At 39.1% G+C, this 15,828-nt stretch overlaps 2 protein-coding genes across 5 annotated transcripts in view; one reads left to right on the top strand and one right to left on the bottom strand.

Moving 5' to 3' along the window:
* kif18a (kinesin family member 18A) overlaps positions 1 to 12,116 on the bottom strand; it is a 56,012-nt gene extending 43,896 nt beyond the window's left edge. The window contains exons 1-5 of one of the 2 annotated variants that reach the window (XR_001730739.2): positions 11,900 to 12,116; positions 6,656 to 7,033; positions 5,764 to 5,921; positions 3,677 to 3,781; positions 273 to 383 (exon numbers count right to left, since the gene is read on the bottom strand). Coding sequence is in view for 1 of the 2 variants with exons in the window: in XM_003225630.4 (XP_003225678.2) it covers positions 273 to 383; positions 3,677 to 3,781; positions 5,764 to 5,921; positions 6,656 to 6,983 (702 nt within the window). In the remaining variant the exon portion in view is untranslated. The remainder of the gene's footprint in view (positions 1 to 272; positions 384 to 3,676; positions 3,782 to 5,763; positions 5,922 to 6,655; positions 7,034 to 11,899) is intronic. The other variant, XM_003225630.4, reaches the window with a different exon arrangement.
* Positions 12,117 to 15,358: 3,242 nt separating this feature from the next.
* mettl15 (methyltransferase 15, mitochondrial 12S rRNA N4-cytidine) overlaps positions 15,359 to 15,828 on the top strand; it is a 206,200-nt gene continuing 205,730 nt past the window's right edge. Inside the window, exon 1 of one of the 3 annotated variants that reach the window (XM_008118087.3) lies at positions 15,359 to 15,813. The gene's annotated coding sequence lies outside the window, so the exon portion shown is untranslated. The remainder of the gene's footprint in view (positions 15,814 to 15,828) is intronic. The other 2 variants (XM_062967771.1, XM_062967772.1) reach the window with 2 other exon arrangements.

Below are 15,828 nucleotides of genomic sequence, written 5' to 3'. Positions count from 1 at the left end.
TATGGACAGAAAGAGAATTTATTTCTCACAAGCATCTTAGGCACCTCAGCTTAAAAGCAGCATAGGCCAAAAGCATATAACTCTTGAATGCTATTTAGTATAAAGGATTTAATGCAAACAAGACTGTGAGAGCTGAATCTCTCTTTTCCAAGACAAAAGCTATTATGGCATGGCGGGCCATAATCTGAGGGTGTGCTCTCTGGCTCTCTCTTAAACAAAGCTTCAAAGGTTATCTAAGATCCTCAGATACTTTATCTGCCTTATCATCTTACCTGAAAGACAGCATGGGACCGAGATGAGGAGGCATTCACATCAGTGGGATGCTGTGTTCTGTTTTTGTTTCCATAATCCAACATTTGCAAGATCTCCTGTGCAGATTTGGGCTACAAAGGATTGAGAAAAGAGCCAGATGAAATTAGTAAATCTTTTCTTGATTTTAATCAGGGAACTTTGAAAAATCCAGCAATAAAGTGAACATCATCAATTAGGCTTTTGTTGCCACCTTGATCACAGAGAACGGGAGACACAGAACAAGTAAGATGATACTATTTGTCAAACTGGCTTCTGTTGGTGCATACAAATTTCAGCACCTGCCCAAAGATTATGTTCAAGATGAACTTGCCAAAAGAAGCTGGGGCAAAAAAGGCATTGTTTTACCTATTGCAAAATGATCAGTCATTTCAAATGATGCTATCTAGGTTTTTGAGCAGGTGATAACAACAGTGGAAATAGGGCTAAGATTAATGGTAAAGGAATTAGAAAAAAGAGAACAACAATGAACACTCTATTTACAGGTAAATAAATATATCTAGATAGATTTTGAAGAAAAATTATTAGATCCAGTCATGGTAAGATTTCAACATGGAATGTAATGGATGTAGGGCCACAAAAGACAAAGTTTCTAAAAGAACACAGACAATAAATATATGAACTCAAAGTGTGAAATACTTGTCTTACTCTTTACGATACCAGACATTTGGGAATTGAATGAAAATTGGGCAGAATGTTAGATATTCAGAATATAAATAAATATAAACAACAAAGCACCAGTAGACCACGGAGAATGCAAACATAAAAGTAAAAAACTAATTGTCTACCCCAAATCCCACCTGCCACATGTTATTACATCATTAGGAAGAGGGGAAGACCTTTACAATCTTGTCTAATCTCATCTTTTTGGGGAATATGTTAAGATGTTAGTAAGTTGCAGTAGCACCAACTGTGTCCGCTGCTGGTATTTTTGGAATTTTGATTACTGTTCCAATTGAAATAATAGCATAAGCAGTGGGGGAAGAGAGTTTTTCCAATTACTAGAACTCTTAACAAGCCAGCTGCCAGCTTCCTTCAGTCTTGGACACAAAAGCAAAGATGCACAGAAAGAAACACAGCATGAACAATGAAAAGGCAAGTGAAATGAGCAGTTAGATTCAAAGTGTGGCCATGAAGAGCAGAGTTCAAATTTGGAATAAGTGAAATCTGACATAGCACCAATTGGATATTTTTTTCTTTTAATCAAATCCTGAAATCTTCAAGCCACGGTTATTTTCATTTCAATAGCAGAGGTTTAGGGCAAATGATTTCATCAGTATCACACTCTTTATTTTGTTTATCTCCTTGATGCTTTAAATATTTGTTTCATAGCAACCACCTTTACTACCAGGCTACTTTAGCATCTGTTAGTATTTCAAGCAGCTTGAGGAAGTACAGTAATTGTTTGAACAATTCTGCCAAACAGGAATCTTATATATTTTCTTCCCCAAAAGGAATATGCACATTATGAGAAGCTTTGATTAAAAGAGATTCTGTTTTTTTCCACAGCACACCAATTCTGGGTTTAACAAAACCAATAATTGAAAATCAGATGTTTAGATATAAGTTAGATTTTTAAAAATGTTTAAAAAATTTAATCCAGTGTCAACATTTTCTTAAAAGCAACCAGTAAAAGAAATCATAAATACTAACTGGAAAACTTCCAATTATAAATAACAACTACGCTGAAGTATGTGGAGATAGGAAATAACATGAGTGGTTCTGTTCTGAAGGTGTTATGTAAGAATTACTCACACGAGACATTGCTTTTCTCGAAAGACAAATATTAAGGATATGAACAAATAGATAATTTGAAACAGAGTAGTCTAGATAGCATTTTCGGGGTGAATTGAAAACTGATTTTAAAACAATTCTGAACCTCTTAGGCCTCTTCTAAACTGCCATATAAAATCCAGATAATCTGATTTGATAATCTGGATTATATGGCAGTGTAGAAGGGGCCTTAGTGTGTATCTACCTTCTAATGAAACATATTTCTGTCTGTGCTAAAATGTCAGTAATGTACTTCTACAAAAAGAGACTAAACTTGATTTTTCTAATGATTTAAACTGATTGAGATAATTAAAACAGAGTTCATGATACAGATTGATTCCATTGCAAAAACCAAAGACATTGTTGAATATAAGGAAACATCCTTGAGAGCAATTCAATACATCCCGTTCATACTGCTAGAAAACTGTGCTGATATTTGGATGTGGATTAGTTGTGTCTGATTTAGGTAAACTTTAATGTATTGTTATTTTATTCACCATGACCAGAGAAAATTCATTTTGCTAGTTTCGTCACTTCCTTCTATTGGCCAACATTCATAGCCAAAAACATTCAAAGATACTTGAGAGAGTAGCAATAGGTTCCTCCAAGAATCATCAAAGCCGAGAGGAGACATGATAGCCATGTATAAATATGTGAGGGGAAATCATAGAGAAGAGGGAGCAAGTTTGTTTTCTGCTGCCCTGAAGACTAGGACGCGGAACAATGGCTTCAAACTACAGGAAAGGAGATTCCACCTGAACATTAGGAAGAACTTCCTAACTGTGAGAGCTGTTCAGCAGTGGTGGAGGCTCCTTCTTCGGAGACTTTTAAGCAGAAGCTGGATGGCCATCTGTTGGGGGTGCTTTGAGTGCAAATTTTCTGTTTCTTGGCAGGGGGTTGGATTGATGGCCCACAAGGTCTCTTCCAAATCTATGATTCTATGAAAACATCATTTTTTAGAACAGCAGGGCTCAGTGAAAAGTTTAAAATGCACATTAAAAAGCAAAACTAAACATTTCCTTGCCATACCCAGACTTTTCACCCCTGTGGTGATCACATTTTGAGATTTAAAGCAAACTTTGGAATGAGAGCAACTCTCTCCAAGTTTCCCCATGCCTTCTCTGAACACATGGAAATGCAATGAGACAATGAGATGACTGAACAAATTTACAATGCCCTTTTCCTTCCTATGGCAAGAACATTAAGTAACTGTTCTATTCTACCTTTTCTTTCATGCCATTTAATTACTGTTCAAAAATTTGGGGGAATTGATTCCGTTGCAATCATGTATATCAGGGGTGGGCTAAAGATATATCAGCATTTGCCATATGATGGTTTATATTCATTTTTCTACAAAAATCAGTCTGTTCAATGGAGAAATCTTAAGGAAGAGGTTGCATCCAATACAGATTCACTCCACCAAATTTAGGCTGAAAGCTAAAATTGTTTCACTGATTCTTGTCAGTTGCCTTATGATTTTTGGTATAGGATAACTATAGAAAAAGTCCCCATGCAAAGGATCGTTTCATTGTAAAGGCAATTTAAAATATCCAGATTATAAATAACATTGAAGATGATGAGGCATTATATATACCTGATGCAAAGTTAGTCCATGAACCAGTACACCTTTCTGAGGATCTTCTCGAACAGCCAGTGTTCCTGAATTTACAAGTAGGTCGTGTATCTGCTCATTGTAGACCTTGGAAACAATGGGGATGGGCAAGAGTTATAGAAATCATATTTCTAGATATGTCCAAAAATGTCACAATTATCCAAAAAATAGTTTTAATAACCAAGTCTCAATTTAGATAGATAATACATACATAATCTCACATAGCATACAGACACCTATCGCCCCTTCACTAAACCTTCAGTTCAGTATCCTACTTTCCTGTCCAAATAACTTTTTCAACATAAGAGTTGAGGAAGAGATTCAGCGATTTGGCATGAAGCAGAAAAAAATGTATAGAGAAAATCCCAAATTTGTATTTGAGAAGATATAATATACCCAAGTTCCAGTCCATAAATTATGCCTCACTGCATACAATTAAGATATCTCAAGCAAAGCTATGGGCAGCGACTTAACACTACATCCTAATGAAGTCAAAGGAACCTTTTTCTCACTATTTGTTGGATTTATATCCCATAAACATACCCAATCCCAATTTATTTATTGGATCTATGCCCATATTTCTTTTTGTGCCTTTTCCCACAATATGGAACATGCATGCATGGAACCATACCATATGCATTATAGCTTTAGTTTACTGCTGCACACGCATTGCAAATACATATGGTATTTGAGGTGATCATGTTTTAAAAAGAATGTGTATCTAAGAATATGGTAAATAAATGTCACTTTTCTGTTGGCCTTTTTATTCTTGCTGGTGTAACATCAGAAATAGTAAACACATTATAACTATATGTTCAAATGCTACAGTAGCACTAAACAGTTGTCTCCTTACTTAAAGATAAATTTGTTTAAAAATCAAAAGTTTTATAAAATATATGATATTATGCTTGTTCTTCTTAAATATTGTTGGTGATATTTGCTTATGTTTAGCAGAACTGTATCTCAGAGCCTGGAAAAAATATTTTTTTTGGGAAAGAACCCCATGAATCCCTAGGAAGAAGACTTTTCTGGGATATCTTCTCACTTTATGTACTTTCCCAGAGCTTGTGAATAAATGAAAAAGAAAGTTGTCAATTGTATGAAAAAGATTCATATGATCGGCCCCATTACATGGCTTTTTGGCCTTTACAGCTACTCAATACCGCATTTTTGGAAAGGTTTTCTTTTGCGATTGGATGAGACTGAGGGCTCATTCCTGAAAGGCAGCTAAGGTTAAGTTTGCTTCTGACAAAGTTGCATACAATAATATGAGGGTTGAATGAAAAGTAATGCCTCCACCTTCGTAACTCAACAGATGGCAATACTGGTATGCAGCAGGTACTGGCTTGTTCAGTAGACTCTCCTCTACTGTTTCATTTGGTGGGAAGCCTTAGCATTGAATGGTTGTGTTGTTTAAGTGCAAAGTATGGAACCTTGCGCAGACGGTTGGTCAATGCGACTTAAGCAATGTGCAGTCATTGAATTCCTGACAGCAGAAGGTGTCACCCCAAAGGAGATTCATCAGAGAATGCAAGCTATTTATGGTGATTGTGTTGATATGAGTACTGTGTGTCATTGGGCGAGTAAGTTTAAAGATGTTGAGGTGGGAAAATCTGACTTGCATGACAAAGAGTTGGACGTCCTGTGACAGCAACCACCGAGTTTCACAAGCAAAAGGTTGATAGATTGATTCAGGACGATCACCGTATCACTCAGAGAAATTCCAATCATAATTGGCATTTCACAAGAACGTATGGGTCACATTATTACTTTGCTTGACTATCGTAAGATCTGTACACGATAGGTACTGTGCGACGCTGGTTGCAGAAACAGTGTCAACTTCTGTGACGGCTTCAGAAATCTTGTTCATCGTTGGCAGAAATGTATCCAATTGTCTGGTGATTATGTGAAAAAGTGAATAGTGGTAGTTAAAGAGCACATTCTAAGGATTATTTCTGCGTTTGAGTTATTAAAATATTCCCATCCAAACCCAAGTAACAAAGGGGGAGGCATTACTTTTCATTCAACCCTCGCATGTAAAATTCTTCTAATCTTTTTGACTAACATACCTCAAGGTATGAAACAGCAATGGCACAATGCTTTTCCTCTTTCATTCGTTCAATGGAAGCATAAAGTTCCATCATGGTCAGGTACATCACCCCAGGATCCTCAGGAGAGCCCAGCATGGTGTGCGTTTTTCCAGCTCCTGTTGCACCATATGCAAGCACTACATAGCAAGAGGGGCAGGAAAAGGGTGAAAAGAGATGATATCAGGGAATGCATAAATTTAAAAATCCAGCATTTGAAAAAAAAGGGGGAAGTGGCTACTTGTTAATGTTGAACTAATTTAAAGGTGCAAAAGAGCTTGGTTTGAAAGATATGGGCTCTTAATTCAAATTGTATCCCATCTTTCTGTCAAAATTTATAACCAGATTGACTCTGGTGCTCAAGACCACTCAGAAGTAGGGTTGCCAGATTGAAAAATGAAGGTACCCCCTGTATCTTCAATTGTTATGGAAAAGAAAGCATTTTAGCAGGTTGCTCATCAAAGATACAGGAACCACCTCTAGTTTTCAACTTAGCAACCCTATCTGGAGCAGAATATGGAAATAATACCTAAAGTCAGAATTGGCAAGAAGGTGAGAAAAATAGACTGGTTTCAATGCTTTTCACTAATGTCTGGTTTTCTGCAAATGAGATACAGAAAATCTCAGCTGTCATTTGCAAGATGAGGAGGCTACTATATGTGAAGACACCAAAAACAAAATCCTCAAAGCACAGCATACTCTGCAACAACCTGGAGTACAGCAACACCATACAAGTTTTAGGATTTATAAATACTTTACTGTAATCTTCAAAAAAGGTACATATCTTTTTCTATACAATTTTTCTTTAAATGCCTTGTGGTTACTAATGCAGTTTATTTTTCATAAGCAACGAAGGAACACAGAGGAAAGTTACCTGTGCAATTATATCCATTTAAAAAGCCATCCAGTACTGTTTTGGTTGTTTCTTCAAAGACCTCTAGTTGTGACGCATCTTCACCAAAGACAACATCAAACATAAATTTCATATCCTTATTTTGTTTTTTGTTCAAATCGCGGAATGGACGTTTCTTTCCATGAAAAAAACTGACTTCCTCCACTTTTGGATCAAAGATCAACATATGATTATCAACAACCTGGAGCACTTTGCTGAAGTTGCCTTCTCTCTCTTTTTGACTCTCTGGTCGAACACGGACCACTACCTTCACATGACTGCAGACGTCTTCTTGGACAGTAGTGAACATTATGAAAAAGGTGTTGTCAGTGTTTCCATGTAAGATAAATCGAGCTTCTTCTGTTGGTATGGGAAAAAGTAGAATAGCTTAATCATCAACAATAAGACAATATCAGGATCACACTGCTTATTCTATTTTTAGTAGAACACTATTAGATTCCCATTTTGACATTTACCTTTGGCAACAGTGCCAACAGCTCATTTCAAGGATCAAACAGCAATTTGACAAATTAAAACGTTGGTTAATGAAATTTAAAAGGCCACAGTAATGCCTGTTTTGCACATTTAGTTCTCCACACAGCGGAGAGAACCTACTTCCAAATAAACATTTATGGATTGATGCTGTTAAAACAAGCAAACACATTTGTGGAAAGAGTTGACCATTTGATTGGCACAAGATGTGACATTGTCCAATTTTTTACGCAACAGTTTAAAAGATCACAACGAAGAAAGATTCATGCCAAATGCATTCCATTATTTACCTCCTGTAAAACTATTTATGTCTATGCTAGTCAATTTCCATATGAATATTTTGAAGCTACCAATTTTACATACATTTAAATTCCAGTAGCATATTCAGTGAATCATTCTTAGTTTTTATTTTGGAATCCCAGAATGGCATAAACAGTTGTGCATTTTATTTTGAATTAATTAAACTACTGGGGAACAAATGTTATTTGCTAAATTATAATTATAGTATTGTAATGCAAGGCACAACAAAAATGCCTCTAAATGTAGTTAGCTATCCCTATGTGTGCTTCCATTACAATGCTATACATGTCTACTTAACACTGACTACCACAGAGTTCATTAAGGTTTCTTTGCAGGGTAACTGAGTAGCAGATTGCAATCTTTCATGGGAAGGAATCTCATTGAATACAGTGAGACCAACTTTTGAGTAAATATGCACTTCAGGGACTTACTGTACGTGAGGGGGAGCACCTCATTTCTGATTTGTCTATAAACATATAGAAATTGGAATGCTGTTGATAAAAGACAAGTTGCCACTGTCTGTATCTATTCTTTGCATCTTTATTGAACATAGAAAAAGTATCTTTTACTGATATACAAACTTTAGGGTTTGGAACATAGATGCCACTTCAGACTAAAAATACTCTTCATGCAATGTAAACTTGTTTTGGCTGTTAGATGGCATCTACATATCCTAAAAGCACTGAATATGTTGTGATATTAGTTGCTAAGCAATGCCAGTAACGAATACTAGATATGGCAGACTATATTTCAGAGGAACTCTCAGAATTCATGTGGTCACCATAAATCAACAGGCGACTAGAATGCATGTGCACACAAACATCAAATGAAATTACCTAAAATAATGCTTAATGCATCCAACATATTCTTAATATCTATGGAATTCTACAAACACCTGCACACTTATATCACACTGCATTTGCAGTGGCACATGACTTCTCAAAAATAACATATTTGCAGGTGGATATAACTGATTCATCTTTAAGTACCTCTAGTTTTGCTAATTAATAACGTAGGTAATTTTTGGGAAAAAAGACCCTGTTAACCTGACAGTATATAAAACTGCGAGGAAGGGGGGGGAAGGCATCTTGAGACACCTTTAAGTTGAACCAATTTATCTCAGCATAAGGCTTTGTGGACTATCACTCAATGCTGTATCACTCAGTGAAATCCTAATCATATCTATTTAAAGTCTCATTGAATTCACTGAGAATTACTTCCAGGAAAGGGGGTACATAAGCCATTACACAAGACTTTAGTGACACGATACACTTGAGACAGTGCTCCTGCATGAATCAGCTTCACTCATCCTGCACAGTAAGAGTTCTATCAGTGACAGCATGGCAAGGCAGATATGAGGAAGAATACACCTGACTTTTGTCATATCTTTCAAATTCACTTTGGTACAAGTTAGTTACCCTGGTAGAAGAAAGTGGAAATTCTTATCTTTATAAATACAGACAACTGGGAGTTAACTTGCAGAGAGATAGCTTCTTCATTCTATTACAGTAAACACTATAGTTATACAGCATTAAAAAAAAAGATGAAATGCAACGTATTTTGCAGAAGAAACATATACCATAATATGTGTTGGGCTATAAGATGTCACTAGAATCTGTTTCAGTTGGATGAAGTTCTCACCACTATCGTACATACTTTAGTTTGAGTATGCTTGCTCAGACTGAAAGCCCCTTCAATAGAGTTCTTTAGAGTGACCCCATATATTAGTGGTTTATATTCCATCTTTCCCAATGGGACTAAAGGATGCATACAGTGTAAGATTAAAGCACATCAGCTAAAACAATATGAAGTACAAAGGTTAATGAGGTATTAACAGATGATCTAGCTTGGCTGAATTCAGTGGGATTAACTCCCACATAACAGTGTTGGGATTTCATTTTATTGCCTAGTAAGCAAGCCAGCTTGATCCAAAAAAAAACCGATGCCTTTCTGAGCTCAGTGGGAATTATTCCCACATGTTCATACAATTGCAACCTTAAAGATTTGAAATGAAGAAGAAAAGGAGTCTTGTAATATTTTCAGGACTCGGCTGATTATTTTAGCATAAATTTCCACTGACTACAGCCCACTACATCTGGATATCCCTAATGCGCCAGATCCTGTCTGATCCTGGAAACTAAGCAGGGTCAACTCTGGTTAGTAAATTAATGGGAGACTTTAAACGAATAGCAACTGCTGTAGGCTATATTTCAGAGGAAGGAACCATCAAATTATTTTTGAATATTCCTTGCCTAAGAACACCACATAAAATTAATAGGATCATCAGACAACTTAAAAGCATATGGTGTACACAAACACAGGTGTGTGTGTGTGTGTGTATATATGTTTATTACACTGGACCACGCTAAGAAGATTATAGTGAAGTATGTGGCCTCTTCCCCCTCATTTTTATCCTCTCAATAAACTTGAAAAGTGGTGTAATAGTGGTTGCTGACCCATGATCACCTAGGAAGTCGGATATTAACCTTGGTCTACCAACAAAACACTTCCATCCATAAAAGTGTATGTTCAAATAAAATGCCTCAGTTTAAAAGGTGCCTTTACCTTCCCTTTTTACACAGAACACCACTATTGATCTTTAATCTAGAAACCTTTTCAAAGAAAATGTGATTTTATTTGTCTATTTGTTTTTATTGCTGAGTTTTATATTGCTTGTTGCCTGGGCTTGGCCCCATGTAAGCCGCCCTGAGTCTCCTCAGGGAGATGGGGCGGGGTGTAAAAATAAAATTATTATATTATAAAATTAAGGCATTTTTAATCTCTAGAAAAGCTCTGGCAATATAGATAGATAAGAGGCTCAAGTTACAGGTCCTGCAACATATTTCCCCTCATACCAACCGGCCTGTTCTTTAAGATCTTCTGGTGAGGCCCTACTCTCACTTACATCACTATCACAAATGCAACTGACATCTACAAGGGAGAGGGCATTTTCGGTGGCTGCCCGGACCCTGTAGAACACCCTCCCAAAAGAAATTACAACAGCTCCCTCCCTTTCATTTTTCAAGAACCAATTAAAAACTTTCCTGTTTAGACAGGCCTTTAGTGAAGGACACTAAGCTGGAGTGATAAAAAACACCACAATGTTTACGGACTGGAACAAAGTGCAATATGATCTGACATAATGGCACAAGAATATGAATGTATTTTATTGTTTTAAACTGTTTATTTTATGGTTTTATACTTATTATCGATGTACAGTAGTCTCGCTTATCCAACATAAACATTAGATAAGTGAAAATATTGGATAATAAGGAGGGATTAAGGAAAAGCCTATTAAACATCAAATTACGTTATGATTTTACAACTTAAGCACCAAAACATGTTTTATAATAAGTTTGGCACTTGTTTGGGAATGTGGCCACAGTTGTGTTGTTGTTGGGTGTGTTGGCCCGCTACGCATTGCTGGCTAGAAAAACTGTTGTGGATCCTGGCAGGAGGCAGTCTGCATTGGATAATACAGAATGTTGGATGAGCGAAGGTTGGATAAGCAAGATTCTACTGTATTTGGATTGTGGTTTACATGATTTTTAATATGTTATAAGTTGCTTTGGGTCCCGTGTGGGAGAAAAATCAGGATATAAAGATTTATTTTTATTATGATTATTACAACATATATACAGTAGAGTCTCACTTATCCAACATAAACGGGCCGGCAGAACGTTGGATAAGTGAATATGTTGGATAATAAGGAGGGATTAAGGAAAAGCCTATTAAACATCAAATTAGGTTATGATTTTACAAATTAAGCACCAAAACATCATGTTCAACAACAAATTTGACAGAAAAAGTAGTTCAGTACGCAGTAATACTATGTAGTAATTACTGTATTTACGAATTTAGCACCAAAATATCACAATGTATTGAAAACATTGACTACAAAAATGCGTTGGATAATCCAGAACGTTGGATAAGCGAGTGTTGGATAAGTGAGACTCTACTGTATGTATAGAGGGTGCTCAAAATGCAGCCCCTGAAATGATGTCTATACATACACACACACAGCGAGAATTACATACAAAGTCATGAAGGGATCCTATCTATTCTCTATACGATATGGTATTGGACACCATATATAAGATTTTTTTTGCATGTAAATTAAATTAATGTATATATATTTACTGTATATGATGTGATTGTATTGTAAATTAAAAACAAAAAATAAATGAGTTATTAAGTACTGAAACGTCCTTGAAATTTTCAGAACAGCCTGTACGTATGTATATATATGTGTGTATGTATATGTGTGCGTGTGTATGCAACCACTGGAGTTGCAGAAGAAAACCGGGCAGTGGCCATCGATAGGCCCTCCTCCACCTCCTCCTCCTGGCTTAGTTCAATGGCTTCAAAAGTTCAATGTATCCGCGCTCCTCCTCACCCGTACCCATTCGTACACCTTTAACCTCTTTAACTCACCGGGGTATCACTGAGACTTCGTTTACTCCCAATCCGCGTCGCGTCCTTAAAATGCGAGTTCCCTCGCCTCACGGAAGCCACCAAATTCAAACTCAAGCGGCTTGGGGCTCTGCGCCTCCTGGTTGGCTCACGTACGCGTGACGTCACCAGCGTCCCGACGTGACTGCGGGGCGGGCGAGGAGAAGCTCGTCTCTTTTGCCCCAAACGAGGACCCGTCCCTCCATAGCCCATCTCTTTGTTTATAAGCGGAGGGGAAAGTGGGCGGCTCCTCTCTAGGATGGTAATAGGAAGTTGGGTAGTATTTTGGCAAGGAATGAATGAACGAGCCAAGGGAGGGGTTCCTTAGCTACGTAGATGAGAGGAGGGAGGAGGAAGAGGAGGAGGTGTGTGGGGGAGCTGCTGCTGATGGTGCAGGGAAAGGGAGAACGTACTTTATAAGCGCTGGGCCAGGACAGTGGAGTGCAGCCTGGTTTTTCTCCCATTCGATTACTAAGCATTACTGCTGGCCTTCCTCTGTCCACGGATTCTGTATCCATGGCTTGAAACCTTAAGAAAAAAAAGAATTCCAGGCTTGAAACAATCAGGGCCAGCTAACACCTCCCAACAAATGATTCACCCAGGCAGGAAGCAGCCAGGCTTTGAAGCTGCGAAGCCACTCAATGCTAATCGTGGTGACCAATTGCCACATTCACACTCGCCTCAAGCAGACGAGTTCTTTCTCCCACCCTGGACCTTCCACAGATATATAAACATCCCTTCCCTGGTTTCCAACAAACCTCACAACCTCTGAGGATGCCTGCCACAGATGAGGGCGAAACGTCAGGAGAGAATGCTTCTGGAACATGGACATACAGCCCCGAAAACCCACAGCAACCCAACATTAAAAACAGTTGGGGGGGGGGGGGGGGGTTGGGGAACGCACGCAAATCTTGATTTTGCCATAATTGCGCCATGATATATTTTAAAGAATAGCACTTTTAAGAGAGTGCTGATTTGTGTTTATGTATTTTAATAGATTTTTAATTTTTTCAATTGTGTTAATACCCTAATATTTAATTCTGTTTTAAATGCTTATGCATTTTCGAGTTTAGATTTTTTTAATGATTGTTAGTCTGTGGCCCCAACTACACTGCCATAGAATGCAGTTTGAAACTGCAGATATGTGAAGTGCACTCATATAATATACAGTTGGAACTATATTCTATGGCACTGTAGCGGGGAAGGGACTTGAGCAGGTATGGGCGAACCTCGGCCCTCCAGGTGTTTTGGACTTCAACTCCTACAATTCCTAACAGCCGGTAGGAATTCAAGTCTTGAAGTGAGGTGGAGAGCCCGGCTGCTGCTTCTCCTCCTTGGGCCGCTAACGTCACGCATCACGTGGGGTGCCTGCTTCTCTGCGCGGCGTGGGCGGCTTGGGCTTAAACTTCATTTCAACCGCAGATCCCTCCCGACCTCGCATCTTCAGGGCAGGTCTTTCCTCTTCCAACACCCCCCTCCCCGAAACACCAGCATGAAATAGAGTGCAGCCAGTTATACAAGCCATTCTGATTCTGGCTAGGAAGGTTCTGTGCCTCGATTATTATTATTAAACTATAGAACAAAATTTGAAAAAAATATATCGGTTCCTGATTTGAAAGTGTTATCTCCTGTGTTGCTGATGGCTTTCATGGCCAGAATCACTGAATTGCTGTTTTTCTTAGCTGTATGGCCATATTCCAGGAGCATTCTTTCCCAATGTTTGGCCTGCATCTATTCCCCCAGGCAGACCTTGAAGCTGAAAGGCTATTCAATGCTAATCAAGGTGGCCAATCGCAACATCACACCTGCCTCAAACAGACAAAGAGTTCTTTCTCCCACCCTAGACATTCCACAGATATATAAACCCCATTTGCCTAGTTTCCAATAGACTTCACAACTTCTGAGGATGTCTGCCATAGATGCAGGCAAAATGTCAGGAAAGAATGCTTCTGGAACATGGCCATATAGCCCAAAAACTCACAGCAAGCCACTGTTAAACATGGGCTCCCACCTTAAATTCCTGTTAAATTAAATCTGTTTAATTGTGCGGTATTTAATGTATTGTCGAAGGCTTTCATGGCAGAAATCACTGGGTTGCTGTGAGTCTTTTGGGCTGTATGGCCATGTTCCAGAAGCTTTCTCTCCTGAGGTTTCGCCCACATCTGTGGCAGACATCCTCACAACCTCTGAGGATGCCCGCCACAGATGTGGCAAAACACCAGGAGAGAAAGCTTCTAGAACATGGCCATACAGCCCAAAAGACTCACAGCAATCCTGTGCGGTACTTACTTTGAAGGCAGTTGTTATACTCCAGAAATGTCATTTTTGTGGCTGCCACAAACGTATGTTCAATTGGTTGAGACTCATTGGGAAAACTATAGCAAAGTGTGCTGCTGGATGTCCTGCAAAAACAAAGGGACCTTTTTTGCAGTTTAATAAACTTTTTTCAGGAGCCCCCGTGGCGCAGCGGATTAAACCGCTGAGCTGCTGAACTTGTTGGCCGAAAGGTTGCCGGTAGCAGTTCGAAAACATGCAAATGTGAATAGATCAATAGGTACCGCTCTGGCGGGAAGGTAACGGCACTCAATGCAGTCATGCTGGCCACATGACCTGACAATGCTGGCTCTTTGGCTTAGAAATGGAGATGAGCACCAACCCCCAGAGTTGGACATGACTGGACTTCATGAAACTTTTTTTCCATTTTTAAAAAATGATACAACCAATTAGGAAATGACATTTATTACCCAGGAACAAAAAAATCGTTTTGTTATTGAAAGGCATATACATTCTTGAAATGGTACAACTCCAAGGCTATGCCAATGCTTCTGGTACATGGCAAACATGTTGTGCAGTAATCTTTTAAAAAGGATACAAGATACAGTTCAGGCCCCTTCCACACAGCTGTATAAAATCCCAGATTATTTGCTTTGAACTGGGTTATATGGCAGTGTAGACTCAGGGCCCTTCCACACAGCCCTATATATCCCAGAATATATAGGGATATATAGGCAGAACATTCCACATTATCCGAGTATAGACTCAGATAACTCAATTCAAAGCAGATTTTCACTTATTGCAGGTGGTCCTGGAACGTAACCTCTGAGATAAGTGAGGGAACAATGTACTCTTATGTCCCTGCATGGAGCTGGAGCTGATAGAGGGAGCTCATCTGTGGTCTCCCCAGGTTGGATTCGAACCGGCAACCTTCAGGTCAGCAACCCAGCCTTCCAGTTATCAGTCCTGCTGGCACAAGGGTTTACCCAAATTTCTACCCAAAGAGGGAAGGAGGAAAAAGAACCGGCATCTGCTCTAAAGAAGAGGGAGGAACCATGTGTACATCAGGGGTAGGGAACACCAGTTTTACTAGATATCATCTATGCCAATGGTTCGCAACCTGTGAGTCCGCAGATGTTTTGGCCAACTCCCAGAAATCCTAACAGCTGGTAAACTGGCTGGGATTCTGGGAATGGTAGGCCAGAATACTTGACAACCACCGATCTATGCTGTCTGGTGTGGTCCTTGTTTAGATTACATCCAAAGAAATGAGCCAAGAAAAGGGTTTCTTGGGAGCCACAGAAGCGTATAAAAGCCAACTTCCAATCTTCTGGAGGAAAAAAAAAGACGCCATCCATTAAAGACGTCTCCCGCCTGGGAATTTTTGGTCCTGTTTTGTATCCAGAGACCAACCAAACGACTACCAAGATGTTCGAAAGATGTTCTCGCCAGGGTGAGAAGCCGGCCTCACGCTTCCCTTCTCGGTGGTCTTTTGAGGAGGAGGTTCCTAAGCGGAACTGAAGGCAGCGGTGCCTTGTTGCAGGGAGGACGCCTATTGGCAGCGCTCCAGTGACGCAACGGGGGAACCTGCGGCGTGGCGCACCGGCCTCGCAGCGCGCGTTGTGAGTATCGCTTCA

Source organism: Anolis carolinensis, chromosome 1 (assembly GCF_035594765.1).
Source record: "Anolis carolinensis isolate JA03-04 chromosome 1, rAnoCar3.1.pri, whole genome shotgun sequence".
Lineage (NCBI taxonomy): Eukaryota > Metazoa > Chordata > Lepidosauria > Squamata > Dactyloidae > Anolis > Anolis carolinensis.
Note: the sequence above shows the minus strand (reverse complement) of the source record. Positions and strands in the feature narration are given on the sequence as shown.